The following is a 21498-nucleotide window of genomic DNA, read 5'->3' as shown; positions in this document are numbered from 1 at the left end:
TACACATTCAGGGTGTGATGTCTTGTCCAAGGCATCGACCAAGTAGATAAGATCGGATGTATTTAGTTACATCGGACTAGGACCGATATTGATTATTGATTGATAAATAAGTATCGTTGTTATCAAATCTAATCAATGTCACAACGTTGACCATATATTAAGCCGATCTTAATTCTGAGTGATAATATTCTGCTAATTATATTATTTAAATCTTTTGACTTGTTCGTTACCAGCTTACCCTACGGTCTAGCCTATACTTACATCTTGGAGATTTATTAGTGTAATTGAGTGGGAGTATTATTCATAGATACGAAATCTATAACTTCTGTATGAGAAGTGAAAAGATGATTTCCTTAATTGCTTTGTTCAAAAGGTTAAATGATTGAGATCTCATTTCTGTGATTAAGTTCACGGAAATATCATTTATAAGGAACTTAGTGGGAGTTAAGGATAAAATACTGATGAGGGGTAAAACGGTAATTTGCACCCAGCTCGTTAGTAAGTCATCGATAGAGGATTGACTGATTGTAATGATTATAACAATGGATAACGTATTTATGGTTTTGAAAATACGTTCTATGAATTCAAGAGTTCAATTCCGAGTCTATAGTGGAGTCACGAGGAATTAATAAGGTAGTGAAATTATTCGTAAATAAATTCACGGTAACTTGTTGGAGCTTGATTTCATGGATCCATGGTCCCCGCATCACCTTTGAGTAAATCATCTAGAATGTCTCAATTAATTGATTTAATTATCAATTAGGATTTTTAAAAGTTGACTAGGTCAATTTTGGAAAATTTACAGAGATATGAGATTTAGAGAATAAAAGAGAATATTTGGGTAAATTTATTAATATTGATAAATTGGTATCAATATAAATAAATAATATTAAATCAAGTTTCAAATTATAATTAGTTAATTTGAATAAGGATTTAATTAATTAATTAAAAATTAAATAAATAAAAGGTTTTGAATTTAGGCCCAGTTGGGATTTAAATTCAAAATAAAGAGATTGGGCCCAAGTTCATTTATGGTAGCCCAAGGCTTTTAGTTTTGTTTATTATTTTTAATTAATTTAAATTTAAATAAATCCCATTAAGTTGCCTATATAAGGAATATGATATCTAGGGTTTTTAGAAGCAAGTCAGTCTCAGTTGATTTGGGTAAGTGAAAACCTAGACACTCTAATCCTTTCTTAGCCACAATCTCTTCTTATTTTCTAGATCTCTATCTCATGTGTTGAGAGCCAGCCCACACTAGTTCTAGATTAATCAAAGGCTTGGTGAGGAAGACTGTGTTGTTGATCTTGTTCAATCTCTTGATAATACTCTGCTACAGAATGGAATCACGGGTTAGAGAGATTGAAGGATGGAGTTGTTCCAGTTCCGCTGCGTAATGTAAGTTTTTACTTTACTTTGTATTTGTATCAATTTCATAGGAGCATGTTCTAGGAATTTGCATGTTTGTTTGATAATATGTAAATTGCATGAAAATAAATAAAGATCCTGCAATTAGTTTTTCCTACAATTGGCCTCAGAGCCACAGGTTGCTAGTTTATTTTCATGAATGAACATGTATGAAATTGATTGATATGTTAGGTGTTAATTGGATGGTACATGTTATTGGTGTATGTATGTATGTTTTCTTATGTAAATTTAGCAATAATTTGGTTGTGTTTTGGCTTGTTATGGATTTAAAAACTGCACAGAATTTTTTTTTGGACTGATTTTTGCAGTGTGTGTGCTGGGCACGCATGGAGCCGCGCGGCGGGATCCGGCCGTACGGCGTCGGTGCCGAAACCCGCGCGCGACATTTTTTCGCAAAAAAAAAAAAAAAAATTTTTTTTTTTAAAAATTGGATATTTTGTGCAGTTAGGTTTAATATATTTAAAATTGATTATCTGATAATTTTATAGATATTTTTTTTCTTTTTAAAATATTTTGAATTTGTTGATAATCATGATATTTTAAGATATTTTTTTTTATTTTGTTATAAATAAAATATTAAAATTAGTTATCTGATTTTTCAATATATTTTTATTGTTTAAAATATTTATAATTGGTTATCAGATAATACTAGATATTTTAAATTTGGTTAAAAGATATTTTGATATTTTAAAATTTGTTAAAATATTTAAAAATAAAATATCTTATCATTCCTAACAACTTAACATGGTTAAATTAATTATTTGAAATTGAATTTTGTTTGATAAATTCTATTTTAATTAATTTAATATTTTGTAACTTGTTTAATTAATTATATTGAATTTTGTCCGATGAATTCTATGTTAATTAATTATGGTATTTTACAAAATAGTGTATTGTTGTGGTATATTTGCATAATTTAATAATACATGCTTATAGAATAATATGTTAGGCCCATCCAATTATTAACATATCAAGCATCATTATTAAGTTATTTTTTGCATTTGGGCTTTAAATATAAGTATAATGATGGCCCATTTTTTGCGTTTAAAAAAATGTGGGAAAACTCAAATAAAACTTTCATAAAATGTTAGGTTTTATTTGGGCCCAATTGAACATGTAAAGTTTAAATTCCTCTCTTGTGGGTGGTTCCACTTGTGAAGGCCCATTTGCTTTGCATTACTAGATTGGGCCTAATCAATTGAATAACAATTAATAAAACAAAGGTTCAAATTCCTGTCTTTTTGGGCTTTGTGTGGAAGTTAGGGAGCCTTAGTAGTGGGTCCGACATACTGAACCCAGCTCTCCTCCATGCAAGCTCGAATTGTTAAGGCTCATTTACCTAAGTTGGACTTAATTGTATTAGGTTATTCTTTTTAGTTGGACCTAATAATTGATTAAAAACATATTAATTCTAATTTTTTGATTAATTTTCAATGGTAATTTTAGAATTAATGGAAAAATTATAAACTATGGTTTGTTGATTATTTTAATAATTTGGCGAACCTTAGTTGGTTTATTGATTATTTTGATAATTTGGAAAGCCTAAGTTTATATTTTTTTTCAAAAAGAATAAAATACTAAAATATTTAATAATGAGTTTTAAAATTTTTCAATTCGATCTCCACCGTTGATTTAACAAGGTTAGAGTTCAGTGGGGCCTCATGACGCTTTGATTTCGTCTCCCTACGGAAGGTGTTCACTGGACTTCTTAACATGGTTAAATTTCTTGGGATAGATGGTTATAGATGGACTTTCTATAGACTCATCCCTACGGTGACTATAGGAATTAAGTCTATAATAATCGAAACCGTGGGTCAAACTCATAAAGTAAGAAATATTTGTGACTCGCCTACCGGGACACATGAGTTTCTGTTACTTTGATCGGATGGAATAGGTAGTTAATAAAAGTCTATGACGTTTTATTAATTGAGATGTTTCTCTATTTAACTACGTGAATATTTGTGACTCTCGCCTACCGGGACACATGGGTTCATGGCTAGCTAAAGTACCTAAGAAATAGAAGATAAGTGTTTTAGTATTTTGCTTATCTCAAAACATTTTGTATGTTATGCTATTTCTAAAATATTTAATGAATAAATGTTTGTCAAGCAATGCGTTGATTTCTACTTAGTTGATAATAGAAGCTCTAGGCTTCCCACCTCATACTCTCTCTGATCTCTAAAATGTTACTCTATGGTGAGAACCTCACGAAATGTTTGTCCAACATCAACATGGTGTTGATTTTAGACAACATCGAGTTCGTGATAATCAAAGATATTTCTATTTTTCCCATGCAACGATCACCGAATCCTTCAAAGAGGATTGTTGATGGTAGTTCGAGCAAATGAAAGAATACTAATAATACTAAACAAGCTCAAGGAGAAGCTGCTTTGAGCTTCTTCTTCGAAGAGCAAGAGAGAAAGAAATTCATACAAAAAGAACAAGAAGTCAACTGGCAAGGCATCAAATGCTGCAAAGTATCTTGGAGCAAGGCCTGATTATAAGTACACAAAAATGGTAGCGTTTCCAATTGCAAGGAGACTGGGAATTGGAACAAGATTGCCCGGAACTCAAGGCATATGGAACCCAAAATAATTAAATTTGTCTTGGATGCATATGATTTTAGAGGATGATACTTCGAATTTGGATCGCTGAATCACAATCTACTAACACATGTATATACCTTTTTTTACACTTTTAGCATTGGGAAAGCCATGAAGGATAAAAAGCCACGGCTTGGTATCCATCAAGGGTTGTTCGTATCAAACAAGGCAAAATGATAAGTTTGAATGAATTTTAGAAATAAATATATTGTTTTAAGACAATGCTTATTTTATTCTGATTTTCAATGGAAATTTTAATTTAAGTTTTTCTTATTACATCAACAACAATTTGTAGTTACTTTCACAAGTAATAAAATCCTATTTCTTTAAATGGATGTGAATTGTGGGGTGGATGTATGGAAAACAGGCTATACCTATTGCAACTAGACGAACCCTATGTTAAAAATAATGAGTTGTTTAAGACAGCTAATTCTAGGACTGTTAAACGACAAAAGGTCAATAACGTTAGAAATGATGTACCTTTGGCATTTTCGCTTTGGTCATATTTGTTATGATAGGATTCAAAGACTAACAAAGGCTGGGCCTTTGAGGGAACTCACCTAGGGTGACCTACCTGTTTGTGAATCTAGTCTCGAGGGCAAAATGACAAAGCGTCCATTTTCTGTGATAGGAGAAAGGGCCAAAGAACCACTAGGGCTAGTATGTTCAAATGTCTGGGGACATATGAATGTTCAAGCGAGGGGTGGTCATGTTATATAGCTTTAATGGTAATAATGGAATTATGTTTGTAATTATATTAGTCCATATAAAATTATGCCCAATAGACCCAATATACCCCTTAGGGTAAGAAGACATACGAGACATATATATAGAACATATATGTTGTTGGGTGGAGATAGGCATGTGGTTTTGGTAAGGGTTGCTCTCCATAAGTTCTCTCTTGTATTGTGATGGACCCAAAACGGGTATGTTTAAAAATTTATATATCGCAAGCGCACGAATCGTCCATATAGAATAGTGATCGTAAGCAAGGATGTCGAACCCAAAGGAGTTGTCTAAAATCGAAAATGAAACTATTTTAAATCAAAAGTAATAAATTCTAACCTAGTTCCAAAGATTGATAAGTTTTAATATTATGAACATAAAATAAAAGATTGAAAAATAAAGCTATTTAAGATAATGAAAATAAACCAATAATGAGTTGAAAATAAGTGTTAAAAGAAAAGATTATTAAGATACTATAATCCACAAAATGTAAGTTTAATAATATTTATTAGTATATTGATTCCCAAGTTTTAGTGATAGTTAAAATAATTTAAACTATCATTTTCAAAAAATATTTATAATTTTAAGCACAATTTTCTTATAAAAAGATAGGATTTTTCTTCACTTTTCAAAATTATAATTTCAAAGCATTTAGTGTAAATCAATCTAATGAAATAACAAATAAATCAATGAACATTATTTATAAGGCAAAACATAATATTTTTGTTCTAAGCATGGATGTGTACAATTTAATGACACATCTTACACAAAGAATATTATGTTTATGCACTAATGAAGAACAAAGTGTAAATATGTTCTAACAATCTAAAATACAAGATATTTAAGATGAAAGAAATATATGTAGAAGAAAAATCCATAAACTTTGTTGTATTACAAGGGAAATCAACATACAACATAAATATTACCTAGTTACAAGTTGCTTCATCATGATCTTAATAATCTTATGAAAAAGATTAGAAGCACATAACTAGAGTAGAAATTACAAAATAAAAGACATACATACTTGCAAAATGCTCTTGAAAAACCCAAATGGAAGATAGAATGGTAGAGAGAAAAATGAGAGAAAAAGATGGTAACCAAAAACATTAAGCACACCCAAAATGGTCTTCAAAACCCTTATTTATAGCCAAAATGAGATTATTAAAATAATCAATTTAAATTAAGTAAATTGATTAAATTAATAATAATATGGTAAATAGGGGTAAATTGTAGGAGTGATGATGATTTTGGGGTAAAAAGTGTGTAGAAAATGGGTAAAAAGTTGGCCATTTTGTCATAGGGGACAAAATGTAAAATGATGGGCTCAAGAGGTGTTATATGGCAGCAAGAGGCGGCTGGGGCGTTTTGGGGCCTGCTGGGCGAGCTGGGTATCTGGGCCGGTTGACAGGCCCATGGTGGCTTGTTGGCAAAAAGAGAAGGAAGGCCCACGTTTGGACTTGGCTTCATATATGCGGCTGGGCATTGGAAGGTTGATGAGGGAGTGTGATGATGGCTGGGGGGTTAGTGCTTGGAGGAGCTTGCTGCTGGGTCACGTGGAGATGGCTGAAGGAAATGTTGAAGGAGGGAAGGCTGCAGCTTGACACGTGGCGGCAGTGGGAGAGAGGCTTCGTGGGCCTGGGCTTGGTAGACTTCCTTGGGCCTAAGAAAAATACCATTTTTCTTGCTATTTTCTTTCAAAACTACCACCTTTCTTTTGATTTCCTTGCTTCTTAAGAGGCACAAATGAAATAAATTTCCTACAAAATAAAGTATAAACTAAATTAAAATTAAATATTTTCATTAATAAAATATATCATATAACTCCCATGAAAACATTAATTAAAATTTAATTTACATAACATTTAATTTCAATAAAATCAAATTTTTAACATTCAAACTAACAATGCTAATTTTAACTAATTCAATTACAACATAACACAATACAATAACTATAAAAACATATAAAAATCTAGAAAACTACAATAAGACTAATAAATTAAAAATTACATAAAAATTTAATAAGTTAATTAAAAACTCAAGAACTAAGCAACAATTAGCCTATAAAATATGGTAAAATAACTCTATTTTGTAGAGTTATCATATTGCTATTTTCTAATCATCTTTGTGTAGATCGTGAGAAATTCAAAGATGAACATTGGAGACTGAATGTCAGGTATGTTTTAAATCTATATATTCAATTCAATGCTCTAAATAAAATGTGTTCTTGGATTGTTGTATAAGCATATAATGTTGTTTTGAATCTGATTTATGGATTTGATGCTCATAATATTGTTTACAATTTAACATATTATACTAATGAAATGTCTATGGATATTATAGTTGCGTATTCATTAGTTATTATTCCACTTTACTTAATAGCTCTACCCTTTGATTAGCATTGTAATGCACTCAAAAGTATAAATAAAAATATATTCTCTTGTTTTTCATAATTGTTGTAATGTATTTGTAAAAAGAAATGAGAGTTACAAAAATGCACAAAATCAAATCCAACCCAACTCCATTTATCCCACCATTATGCTGTCAAGCTACAGTACCTCACCAAATATGTTGGGGTACTGTAGCATCGGCAAAAATAAAAAGTTGTACTATTTTGCTTTTTATATTAGTATTTAATAATAAATATATATTTATATTATTTTATATATAAGGCAAAATAATAATATAATAAAAATATATTTTTTGGTGTAATTTTTAATATTGTGGTTGGAATAAAAAAAAATATGGTACTAAGATTCCTTAGATCTGATGTTAGTGCAACACTATACAGTATTATGGGTCGCAACACTATACTGTATTATGGGTCGTGGATGGACTAAAATAATATATGCCCATTGAGTATATATTACCATTGAGTACACGCCTACCGCTAGCATGTTGGCAGATCCACTTACAAAAGGCTTACCTATATGTGTGTTTGCAAAACACATTACCCGTATGGGATTACTAGGGGCCTAGATTACTGAGTTCAGTGGGAGCTATTTTATGTATTGAACATGCTAGTATTTTGTGTGGAATGCTTATGACTTGTATTTATGAAACATGCATAATGATATTTGAAGTCACTTCTTATTATTGTTGTCATATATATGAATATATATTGTTGTTTGACGAAGTGATAGGTACAAAAGAGACAAATGCGCATAGTCTCAAGTTGATGTACCACATGCATGCTTGGTTTAATGATTGTTATTGTATTTGAATGTCTTCAAGACCGAATCATAAATAATATATGTATCTTATCGATATGATATTATATATGATTTATTAGACTGTCTTTTGTGATGGACAATATTATGGTGGTTTGATTATATTGTCCAAGTGGGAGAATGTTATAATTTTATATGGACTAATATAATTACAAACATAATTCCATTATCACAATCATTTTATAAAGTGCCTACGAATAGTTAAAGACGATAATGAGATGATTAATATTAATCTAATTGCAATTGAGGCACATGGTAGCACCCTAAAGACTATAGGTTAACCCATTAAATCATAGTCCACCATATCTAGTAATATATGCCCAATAGGCCCAATATACCCCTTAGGGTAAGAAGACATACGAGACATATATATATATAGAACATATATGTTGTTGGGTGGAGATAGGCATGTGGTTTTGGTAAGGGTTGCTCTCCATAAGTTCTCTCTTGTATTGCTATTTTCTAATCATCTTTGTGTAGATCGTGAGAGATTCAAAGATGAACATTGGAGACTGAATGTCAGGTATGTTTTAAATCTATATATTCAATTCAATGCTTTAAATAAAATGTGTTCTTGGATTGTTGTATAAGCATATAATGTTGTTTTGAATCTGATTTATGGATTTGATGCTCATAATATTGTTTACAATTTAACATATTATACTAATGAAATGTCTATGGATATTATAGTTGTGTATTCATTAGTTATTCTTCCACTTTACTTAATAGCTCTAGCCTTTGATTAGCATTGTAATGCACTCAAAAGTATAAATAAAAATATATTCTCTTGTTTTTCATAATTGTTGTAATGTATTTGTAAAAAGAAATGAGAGTTACAAAAATGCACAAAATCAAATCCAACTCAACTCCATTTATCCCACCATTATGCTGTCAAGCTACAGTACCTCACCAAATATGGTGGGGTACTGTAGCATCGGCAAAAATAAAAAGTTGTACTATTTTGCTTTTTATATTAGTATTTAATAATAAATATATATTTATATAATTTTATATATAAGGCAAAATAATAATATAATAAAAATATATTTTTTGGTGTAATTTTTAATATTGTGGTTGGAATAAAAAAAAATATGGTACTAAGATTCCTTAGATCTGATGTTAGTGCAACACTATACAGTATTATGGGTCGCAACACTATACTGTATTATGGGTCGTGGATGGACTTAGGATATAGCTTTAATTACAACATTCATATACTACCATACTGAAAAGTCTATTGACTGACATCCATATCAAAAATTATTTCCTAAATTATGGATGAATAATGAATCACATTTATTATTTTATATCTATATATATCTACCCTAATAATTATAGAATGAATATAAATTACAATATATATATATTCAATAACATATATTAAAATAAGATAGGGAATTTACTCATTTAGTGCCTTATGTTTTTGCAAAGTATCATTTTGGTACTTTCTGTTTTCAATAATGCTCATATGGTACTTTGTATTTTAAAATTATACATATTTGATACCCTAGACTCATATTTGATAGATAAAATTTTGTCAATATGATCAAACTGTCATCAGTTATATGAATTAAGTAATTAAATTTAAATTTTGAACTTATATAATTGACAGCAGTTTGATTAAATTGGTAAAATTTTATTAATTAAATTTGAGTTTAGGGTACCAAATATGCACGATTTTAAAATACAGGGTACCATATGAGCATTATTGAAAATAGAGAGTACCAAAATAATACTTTGCAAAAACACAGGTACCAAATAGTTACCTACCCAAAAGATATTCCTTATTGGGAAAATCACATTTTTTATTAAAAAAAATCCTTATTACACAATTAAGGCAAGTTTTTTTTTTCTATTTCTATAATTTTAGTACTTTTATATAAATAATTTTTTTGGAGCAATTATAATTTCATTGATTATATATTTTATTTACATTAAATTGGTTACATTTTTTTAACAGTTATGTGTAATTTAAATTTGGAGGTCAATTTATTTAAAAATATAAAGTTTTTATTTTTTTAACTTCCCCACCATTATTACTCAATTTTAAATTCAAATAAGGGATATAATAATATTACAAAAAATAAAAAAAAATCAACAAAATCCATATTTTTCTCCCTCACTCTCCCACATCCCATCTCTTTGTATCGTTGAGTGTGTAATGAAGTTTTGTTTATGAGATAAGTATAATAGATTGGAGAATTCTCCGGTGCACCCCTTAATATTTTTGGTTCGAAAAGTATTTTCGGTGAATTTTTTTTATGACTGTATATTATAGTTATTTATAACATCTTGCAAATTTTCAGAAAATTCTAAATAATTTACAGTACCAAAAATTAGGTTCAAAACAAGTTATTGAACGCGTAACTAATTTTTTTATGTGCATAGAAGATAACATGTTTAAACTTTATTTTCGGCACTATAAATTATTCGTAATTTTTTGAAAATTTACAGAATGCTCTAAATAACTATAATGTATACGATCATAAAAAAAGATTCATCAGAAATACTTTCCGAGCCAAAAACACTCGAGGATGCGCTGGTGTGTTTATTTTAAGGGGTTCACCCGAGAATTTATCTAATAGATTTATATATTTTCATTTATTTTTTATAGTCCTTTATTAAACCAAACAATGGAATGAGAAGAACTTTAATTCCATTCCCATTCCCATTCAACCAAAACAAACATGTCATTAGCCATTTATGGCGCAAATTTCCCCACCCATAAATTAATGTTATAGCTTTTGACCATTTCTCTTGGAATTTCTCTGCCCACGTGGGTTTGATTGACTTTTATAAGCCATCTCAAGTTTAGACACTAGATGCACTATATTATTATTATTATTATTATTATTATTATATTTTGAGTATATACATTTTTAAATTCTGAATTTTGACTTATTACTTATTTGAATTTTGTGTTTTGATAAATTATTTTTTAGATTCTGTGTTTTGTAAAATAATTCAAAGAGGCCCCCCTAAATCTGATTTTGATGAACATAAAATTGAGTATAATAATACAATTCTTAGGCAAAATGACTGTATTTTTGTTATGAGTTGTCAGTTTGATGAATTATTTGTGATTTTAGTTTAAAAAACTTTGATCAAAATCGAGTTAGGGATCTATTTGAACTATTTTAGAAAATAGAGGGTCCAAAAAATAATTTGTCAAAACACAAAGTTGAAACTAGGGGTGAGCACGGTGTGGTTTGAGCGGTTTGAACACTTTTTAATACACCACACCACAAGTGCGGTTTAGTAACTAGAATACACCATGCGGTGTGATTTGGTTGCACCAAACCGACCAAACCAAACCATTTTTTGCGGTGTGGTTTGGGCGGTTTTCCACGGTTTGTGTTAAAAAATGTCATAACAAAATTTAAATTTTAAAAAAAATACTAAATCCTTAGTTCATAACAAATCCTTAATAAGTTCTAAACAACATCACAAGTTATCAATTAAGTTCAGTGAAACACAAAAAAAATATACAAGTCTCCCATATTGGGTAACTATAAAAAATGGTATATATGTAAAGTTTAATTTTTTTTAATATATTTGTAAGTATGCGGTGCGGTGCGGTGTAAACCAAAATTTCACACCGCCAAACCACGCACCGCACCGCACCGCACAGTTTAGCTCAAATACAAACCATTACACTTTTGACACCGCGATTTGCGGTGTAGTATGATGCGGTGCGGTCGGTCACCGCGGTTTGTTGGTTTAGATGCTCACCCCTAGTTGAAACAGATAACGAGTCAAAAAAATATAAACCCTTATATTTTTATGAGATCAAATATTATTTTTTATCACATAATTTCAATCAACAACAAAATAATATTTAATCCATCCACTTATTTAAAATAAAACATGTAAATTTATGATAAAAACAATTTCATTACCTCTTCCAAACTAAACACCTTACAACAATGATAAAGACATAATTTTTTTTTATTTAAAAAGTAAAAAAATAGAATTATGTAATGTTGTGTTATTGTAATGTCCGCCATGATCCATAGTCTTATTTCTAATGCAAAAACACACGTGTCTCACACACACACAACGACATCAAAACAAGAAAGAATAAACGGAAGATACTTTTACTAGCGAAAAAAATAATTTTAATTAAGTGTTACAAATTTAATAATTTATATATTTTTGTTGATGAATTAAATAAATTTTTCTAACACAAATTAAATAAATATAGGGATATTATTATTATTATTATTGGAAATTTTTATGGTAGGAGTTTCGAAAAGAGTTTTATTGGTGTGATTCTTTTGTATTTTCAAGCCGTAAAAAGTTTTCGACGCGATTATTTTATAACCGTGTATATTGTAGTTATTTAAAGCATCATAGAAATTTTGCAGAAAATTTTCGAATAATTTACAATGCCAAAAATTAGTTTAAAAATAGATTATTGCACGCGTAACTAATTTTATTTTTTTATGCGGGTAGAAAATAACATGTTTAAACCTAATTTTCGACACTATAAATTATTTGAAATTTTCTAAAAATTTGCACAATAATCTAAATAACACTACTATATTATATATTATTATAAAAAAAATTGTGTCAAAAATTATTCCCAAATTACGAATTAAGAACACAAAAGAATCCCACTTGTAGTCTCTCCTCGAAGACCCTACCATAGAATCTTCCATTTCGTATGTAAATAATAAATATCTATTTAATTTAATTTGATTTTCAATAAGAAAAAAATACAGAAAGAGAGGGAGAGAGTTTGAGGGAGAAAAGAGACCCAAATAAAAGAAGAAGGCCAGTAGAGAGGAGGAAGCTTGGTCTTCCCCGGAGTTGGGAGGAGAGGACGAACCACCAATGTGGAAGCTTAAGATCGCCGAGGGCGGAGCCAATCCATGGCTACGCTCTCTCAACAACCACGTCGGCAGGCAGTTCTGGGAGTTCGATCCCTCCCTCGGCGATTCCCAAGACCTCGAGGCCATCGAAACTGCTCGCCAAGTCTTCCACGCCGATCGCTTTCACAAGAAGCACAGCTCCGATCTACTCATGCGCATTCAGGTAAACGCCATTGATCGCTCTCACCACCACTAGCTCAACCATTTTCAGAATTCGAGTCTCACTCGCACTCGAAATGCTCTCTTGTTTTTGTAGCTTTCGAAGGAGAATCCGCGCGCGCAAGAGATGCCTCCACAGGTCAAAGTGAAAGACACCGAAGAGGTTACTGATGAGATGGTGGCTGACACCTTGGTTAGGTCTTTGAATTTCTATTCCACCATACAAGCTCACGATGGCCATTGGCCTGGTGACTATGGCGGTCCTATGTTTCTTTTGCCTGGTTTGGTACGTTATCTTCTTCGATTTCAATTTCAATTTCAACTTCAACTTCAAATTCAAATTCAAATTCAAATTCAACGTCATTATAATATATTATTGAATTTCATTTCTTGACTGTTTGTTTGACTGAGTCAGATAATTGCTTTGTCTATCACTGGTGCACTTAATGCCGTCTTATCCGAAGAGCATAAGAAAGAGATGTGCCGTTACCTGTACAATCATCAGGCAAGTTGAATCTCATTTCATAATCATATCACTTTCGTTAGGATCTGCAAGCAACCCCACTTAACTAACTCATTTTGTCTGCGATTAGTTTTCTAATGATCCAATTGACTCGATATGGTTGGCGGACAAGATTAGAGCATAAATATTTAATTTCTAACTAGCCAATTCACCATCTATTAATATATAAACAATTTTTATTATATAATTTGCAAGAAACTTGTAAAATTAGTTTTATTCTGCATACTATTTCATATGCCTACCATTTAATGTATGGATATATCAAACTATTACAAGTAAAAATACGGATTTGGATTGGATGATGGATATAAAAAAAAACATTGAATTTGAACTAATGAACACGTCAATTCTTTAGCTTTCCTGCCCTTTCCCATAGTTTTCTGTACAAAGGCCTAAAATTTTGTTAATTTACATGAAATTACAGAACAAGGATGGTGGTTGGGGTTTGCACATTGAAGGGTCAAGCACTATGTTTGGTTCCGTTTTGAGCTATGTTACTTTGAGATTGCTTGGTGAAGAACCTAATGATGGACAAGGGGCGATGGAGAGTGGGCATAAATGGATTCTGGACCATGGTGGTGCTACTGCAATTACATCATGGGGGAAAATGTGGTTATCAGTTGAGAATTGACCTCTAACCCTTTTTGACTTGAATGTGTAGCTTGATCTAAACAGTGTTCTGTTTATTTGGAAGTCAAGCGTTTTCATTTAAATCTATCACAATTCTTATGTGATGATAGGTACTTGGTGTCTTTGAATGGTCTGGCAATAATCCCCTGCCTCCAGAGATATGGCTTCTTCCGTACATCCTTCCTATTCATCCAGGTCCTATATCTTCCGATGTCAAATTCTGGCCTGAGCATTCTTAAAATTCTCCTATGGTTAAAAATATCTTCACTCTTTTCCATATAGTCTGAACTTGTTGTATAAGAACAATACCATTACTCACGGTCATACTCATCAATCTAATGAATTAATATATAACTTCAAAGTTTGGACTTATGATATTATAAAGCTTGTCTTTTCGTATCCATACTGAAATTCAATTAACCGAAATGTTAAATAAACTCGTGTAATAATTTTTGTTGCAATTAATTTTTTTTTGGGGTCTTTTCCCATGTTGCGGAATTTGGTGTTACATGGTGATGCTGACTTCAGTTCAGTTAAAATGTTGAGTGACAATTATCTTTTTCTTGTTTGTGGAATGGCTTTTTTTCCTAATCCTGCCAAAATAAAAATACTTAAAATTTTATTTTCCTAGTACAGGAAGAATGTGGTGTCACTGTCGGATGGTATACTTACCAATGTCTTTCTTATATGGGAAGAGGTTTGTTGGTCCAATCACACCAACAGTTTTGTCTCTGAGGAAGGAGCTCTTCACTGTTCCCTATCATGAAATAGATTGGAACGAGGCGCGAAATTTATGTGCAAAGGTTAGTCAGAAGGATATTGTGTTTCCAATCTAGTTGCATCTAACTAGGGATATGCCATTTATGCCCTTATTTGTATCTTAGTGCAAAGTCTTCAACATTCAGGACATATTGGTAACACATTTGATTGAGTCTTGATCATAGTAAATAGAAAAATAAAAAATATATATTTATTTATGTATATATAAATATTACTTTTGAATTTGATACATTAACCACAGCAAACGTTTTCTCTTGCATACACAGCAACAATATGAGTTAACCAGAAAAATGCATATCCGGTTCTAATGACCAAAAGGATTTCATGGTTGTTGTAAAGTACCAATTTTAGTTCCGAATTAGTTATAGAAAAACTTCTTTCCTCTCTCTTATCAAAATATGACATGTTTGTTTTCACAGGAAGATTTGTATTACCCACATCCACTAGTTCAAGATATCCTCTGGGCGACTCTTCACAAGGCTGTTGAACCAGTTCTGATGAATTGGCCAGGAAAAAAATTGAGAGAAAAGTCTCTCCGCTCAGCAATGGAGCATATACACTATGAAGATGAGAACACTCGTTATATTTGCATTGGACCTGTGAATAAGGTATTGATGTTTTCAAATAGTGATCTTTATTCAGTTGAAACTTACTTTTGTGAAGAGGGGAACACATAAAACCTCATACTTAAATCTATGAAGGATTACAGCTATGACTGTGATTTACAGGTATTAAACATGCTTTGCTGTTGGGTTGAAGATCCAAATTCAGAGGCTTTCAAGTTGCACCTTCCAAGAATCAATGATTATCTATGGATTGCTGAAGATGGCATGAAAATGCAGGTCCAAATGTTTCATTTTTTCTTAGCATTGATATTTTTGTTGTTCTTTTTCCTTTTGGTTTGGTGAATCCATATTTGTGTTGAGTATTAAACAGCTTTTAGCTGTAAAGAAGCAAGGAACATAGGAAGAGATTTAACTTTTAGATAGGAGATTGCTTCTGTAGCTATTTTAAGTCATAACATGGTACCTGCACAATGTTTGCTGTAGAACTTTACACCTTTTAAGTAAAATGATATTTGTTTGTTTTATTCTCACAACTTCTGAGAAGCCAATACTTGTGACGATAAGTTGGCCTCTTTAGGTGTTTGTAATAGGATTATTATGTAATAGAGTTAGACTCAGCATTCCTATTACAAACCGCCGAAAGAGATTGCTAAACTTACTACAGGTTTTTGTGATTTAGGATGTTTTTAATTTCACTTTCTTTCTAATAATATTTCCTCTTTGTGGTGCATTTAAAAGAAAAAAAAATTCTATGTGGAACACATTTGATAATTGCTTCAATTATGACAAATTTTGCGACTAACAGTTTTAAGTGCTATGTTAACTTCCTATACATAAATGAATTTATGGCAGGGGTATAATGGAAGTCAATTATGGGACACTAGTTTTGCTGCTCAGGCAATTATGTCAACCGATCTTGTCAAAGAATACAGCACAACTTTAAGAAAGGCACATGAGTTCATTAAAACCTCACAGGTCAATGCAGCTCTGTGGTCTTAATTCAACTAATGCTTCTATGTCCAATTTGATGCCTTCCTCACATTTCCTTGGTTGACTAGTTAGTAATATCTTTTTATAGGTTTTAGAAGACTGCCCAGGTGATCTTGATAATTGGTATCGCCACATTTCAAAGGGTGCTTGGCCTTTCTCCACTCGTGATCATGGTTGGCCCATCTCGGATTGTACAGCAGAAGGATTAAAAGTACTTGCATACAACAACGTTCAATGTTTTTCATTTATTTTATTTACTGGTTAATAATTTTTATGTCTCTTTTCTCAGGCTACTCTTCTATTATCAAAACTTCCCTCAGATATTGTTGGTGAACCATTAGAGCCAAATCGTATATATGATGCTGTCAATGTCATTCTCTCATTACAGGTTGGTTATTCAAGATTTTCACTATTATCTTGCTAGATTTTCTTATTGTTTCAATTAGTAATGAGTCTCATTTGAGATGATTGTAAAGGATGCTATAATGTACTAGGAGAATTTGTTTTTCATAGTGATGAACAGTAGTGGCACATTTAGAGATACTTTTTAATTATCTTGTAATCTGAGACTGAAGAGCAAGTAATAAATCCCGCAACAATTTCTGTATCAAATGTCTACTTTAAATGGGAGTGTGGGTACCTAATATGTCTGAATGTCAGTGGAATCATGATGCTCTAAGAATTAAGCTCTGTAAATGTATTAAAAGGGACAGATTTTAGCAGACAGTTCTGTTCTTTCTCTTACACTATCTTCATATTAATAGTTAAGATTCCTGTTTTTTATGCTTTGAAAGAAGAAATATCATATTCATGATCGGATCTTTTTTTTTTCTTTTTTGGAATTACAATGTTGCAGAATGGAGATGGTGGCTTTGCAACATATGAACTCACTAGATCCTACCATTGGTTGGAGGTACATGTGTATTATGTTGTTCAAATCCGAAGTTAAATGTTTTGTTCCTCATGACATATAAGCTCTCTATTAACTCATGTTGATCGGATATTGTTTAATATCTGCATCTGCATGATAATTCAGAATCATTCATTTGATGTTATATTGCTCTTATGTGTGGAACACATCTTTATTTTTGGACTTTTGAAATGCATATTTCCCCCCAAAAAAAAAACACATATGTACAAGAAGATGCCTTTGTGAGCTCCTTTGCCATCTTCTGTGAAACATAGATGATCTAACTTAATCTTTTTGTTGTTTCTTTTGTATTTCAGCTGATCAACCCTGCTGAAACCTTTGGTGACATTGTCATTGATTATCCGTAAGAGCCAAAAGAAAACCTTCTACTATATCAGTTTTTTTTTCATTCTCTTTGATTTTAGGTTCACAATTATAACTATGATGTCTCTTTAGATATGTGGAATGCACCTCGGCTGCTATTCAAGCTCTGACATCATTTAGAAAGTTGTACCCTGGTCACCGACAAGAAGAAATAGAGCATTGTATCAAGAAAGCGACTGCATACATTGAAAAGATTCAAGCTTCAGATGGTTCATGGTTTGTCCTATGTTTATCAGTTTATAAGCTCTGACTTTTTTTTTCCCTCCCAATAAATCAGTTTTGTGCACTACTTGAATGTAAAACTTGTTGGCTCCTCTTGCGTTAACTCCTCTTAACAGTTGGAGTATGCTTTTAATTTTTGGAGTTGCTCAACAGGTATGGTTCATGGGGTGTTTGTTTTACTTACGCTACATGGTTTGGGGTCAAAGGGCTGGTGGCTGCTGGAAAGAACTACAGTAATTGCTCTGGCGTTCGCAAAGCGTGCAACTTTTTGCTATCGAAACAGGTTGAGTCTGGTGGGTGGGGAGAGAGCTATTTGTCATGCCAAGACAAGGTTAATTTCTTTTAAGAATTACATGTTCCATGTGTTTTTGTGCGATGCTTGACATCTAGTCTAAGCTTAGCCTGATTTGGGTTCAGAAATTACAAATGGTCGAGTTATTCATATTTTGATTATTTCTCATCTTTTGTTTTTTGGCATATAGATATATTTCTCACTTCTCTTATTAAGAAATGCACAATATAATTATCTGTTTCCAAGAGGTGAGGTTTAAACTTTAAAACTATGTCAAAGCATTTGTCACCGCATAATTTCTTAAACATATAGTAGTGAAAGGGAAATGGGTCAGGATAATAAATTGAGCTTAAATAGGTTTGGTTGATTTTGTTATTTCATTCTCTCAGCGATAACCTCTTGTGGATTTTCCATACAGGTCTACTCAAATCTTGAGGGAAATAGGTCACATTTGGTCAACACTGGATGGGCTATGATGGCTCTCATTGATGCTGGGCAGGTACGTATTAGAATTTGATGAGTCAAATCAATCTGAATCGTTTCAAATCTTCTGATGTTGTTAAAAACAGTTGTGTACAGATAAAGAAAAAAAATGGTATCTAAGTGTAATGCTTGTGTGTATGCAGGCTGAGAGAGACGCTGCACCCTTGCACCGTGCAGCTAGATATTTGATAAACTCTCAAATGGAGAACGGAGATTTTCCTCAACAGGTAATTCATATAACTATTTATGTACTTTCTCTCTACATGTATGAAAATTCATGGTTGAAGAAATGATGAGCATGTTGAATGACTGGTTTTGATGGCAGGAAATAATGGGTGTGTTCAATAGGAATTGTATGATCACTTATGCGGCATACAGAAACATATTCCCTATATGGGCTTTGGGAGAATACCGCTGTCGGGTGTTGAAACAGGCTCCATCATGAGCTTGCTCTATGACCTCATTTGGTGGTTCCTTTCCTTTATTCAAATCTCACTAGTTTCTTATTTCTCCATGTTATCATGTTTCTTATTTTCTTTTTCTTGCCCAAATATCATTTTGTACCTTTGGCAAGCCTAATAAGCAGTCAATATAATAACAGATCTATGACTTAAAACACATAAAAAGAAGGGTTTACCCCTAATAATGGAGTCATTTTACACTTTGTTAATTATCAATTTATTATCTTATTATTTAATGAAGGGTTAAGTTGAATTATCAGCCTATTTACACGAAAAATGGTGGTGAAACATTTATATTTTGGTTGTGAACCATGCTTTTTTTTTGGATGTGATAAAGTCAAGAGGCTGTGGAAAGCCTTGGGAGTGGGTGGTGATTAAGAACTGTTTAAGAGGGTCTTGTGCTGATTTATTATTGCATTTATATGTCTCTTTCTCAAATATTCTCTTTGAATCAGTGTGTGAGGATATTGGAATAGTTGTCCCTGTGAGAAACTGCCTGTTATGTATTTTTTTTTGGCTGTATTTCTACGTCCGATTTCTTTGGATGGGTCGGGCAAGCGTCACAGTGTTGTTGTTGTTGCCCTCCAATATTGTTTGTGCTCGAGTTGAACACAGATACTTCCATGGTGGCGGGGAGAGATTTTGTTATTATCAAAGACTCTGCAAGTTCATGATTATCGTGGGGTGGATTTGTTATTTGAAGTCAGATTATTTGGGAATTTTGTATCTGAACTTGAAGAGTTTTCAATTTGCTGTGAAAGTTCACCTTATTATAAATGACCTGTCTATCTTTTTACTTTGGTAAATAAAAAATATCAAAATTTTCATAAATCAGCCAAAGCTTCTTAATCTTCTTGTTGTCTTTCTTGGATCAAGGGGTCTTGGATTTTTATGTACGTACGTATATGAAGGCTTGTTGAAAGAGTTTACATAAAATTTTATGGTTTCGAACCCTTTTGTGTTATGGATTTGTTATTTGAAGTCTTAAATCGACCCTTCATTTTGAATGTCTTCTATTCGACTTTCAGGAAAGAGTTTTATAGTTGATAACATTTTGGACAATCCAAATAGTATTTGTGTTTACATTTTTGAATTTGGGAAGCTTTGACATAATTTCAAAATATCATTTATTTTGAAAGGATAAAATACATTAAACAAAGAAAGCTGCAAAAGATGAGGCATATCGGCTGAAACCGTTAAAGATACACTAGAGGAAAGTCTTCTATCTAATAATGAGCTGGGACATGGGACATGGGACATGGGACATTTTCTGATCTAGAAATTAGGTAAAGTAAAAAAGAGAATACCATCCAAAATATTGTCGAGAACAGTTAAAAATATTAGACAAATAGAAGAATTTGAATTGCATGGCCAAATGGAAGAGAGTTCATTTTGTAATTGTTCATAACCGCCACCAAATAAACTCTAGTTTTTGAATGAGTGGTCATATTGATTATTGAGTAGGTGGCAAAATAAACTCTTCTATGTGGTTATGGTCCAAATAATCCAAACAATGTCTTGCTTTGCATATCATCTTTTTATATCCTTTCTATTATTTATATATATATAGTTTATACTTTTTTAGACTATGTGTTTTGCCTTATTATATGTTTTGACCTTGCGTTTTAATAAATTATTTTTTAGGTTTTATGTTTTGTAAAATGGTTCAAATAGGTTCCTAAACCTGATTTTGATGAACAAAAAATTGAATATAACAACACAGTTCTTAGACAAAATGACTATATTTTTGTTCTGAGTTGTTAGTTTGATGAATTATTTGTAATTTTAGTTCAAAAAACTTTGATCAAAATCGGATTTAGAGGTCTATTTAAACTATTTTAGAAAACGCAGAGTCCAAAAAGTAATTTTATAAAATATAGAATTCAAACAGTTAATGAGCCAAAACACAGATCTAAAAAGACATAAACCCATATATATATAACTATAATTTTTATTATTATTATTTTGATATTTAGTATATATAATTAAATAAATGATTAGGTAAACATATGAATAGGCAAAAAAATGTGGCTTGTCTTGCATTGAAATTCAAATGAGTGGAAGTATAAAAGTAGTAAGTCATAAGTACTCAAAAGAGTTTCTTTTATTGTTTTATGAGAACTCAAAAGAGTTAAACTTAAAGAGCCAAAACAAGGATGTGTAAAAGGTATTAAAAATTGAAATTGTTTGCAAAATGTCACTTTATTAAAAAAGATAAGAAAAGGGTACACTATGAATAG

The 21498-nt window shown here is 31.5% G+C and overlaps 1 protein-coding gene across 1 annotated transcript; it reads left to right on the top strand.

The window, feature by feature from the left end:
* Window positions 1-12697: 12697 nt before the first annotated feature.
* On the top strand, window positions 12698-19467 carry LOC133829579 (cycloartenol synthase 2). Its single transcript, XM_062259296.1, has 18 exons — window positions 12698-13021; window positions 13115-13303; window positions 13433-13522; window positions 13965-14159; window positions 14281-14365; window positions 14807-14973; window positions 15370-15558; window positions 15679-15792; window positions 16369-16491; window positions 16595-16717; window positions 16796-16894; window positions 17363-17419; window positions 17734-17780; window positions 17873-18016; window positions 18176-18353; window positions 18733-18813; window positions 18941-19024; window positions 19123-19467. The coding sequence occupies exons 1-18, from the start codon at window positions 12821-12823 to the stop codon at window positions 19240-19242; spliced, it is 2286 nt and encodes a 761-aa protein (XP_062115280.1). The 5' UTR covers window positions 12698-12820; the 3' UTR covers window positions 19243-19467.
* Window positions 19468-21498: the final 2031 nt, after the last annotated feature.

Source organism: Humulus lupulus, chromosome 4 (assembly GCF_963169125.1).
Source record: "Humulus lupulus chromosome 4, drHumLupu1.1, whole genome shotgun sequence".
Classification (NCBI taxonomy): domain Eukaryota; kingdom Viridiplantae; phylum Streptophyta; class Magnoliopsida; order Rosales; family Cannabaceae; genus Humulus; species Humulus lupulus.
The sequence above is the reverse complement of the archived record's forward strand: the minus strand, read 5'-3'. Positions and strand labels throughout refer to the sequence as shown.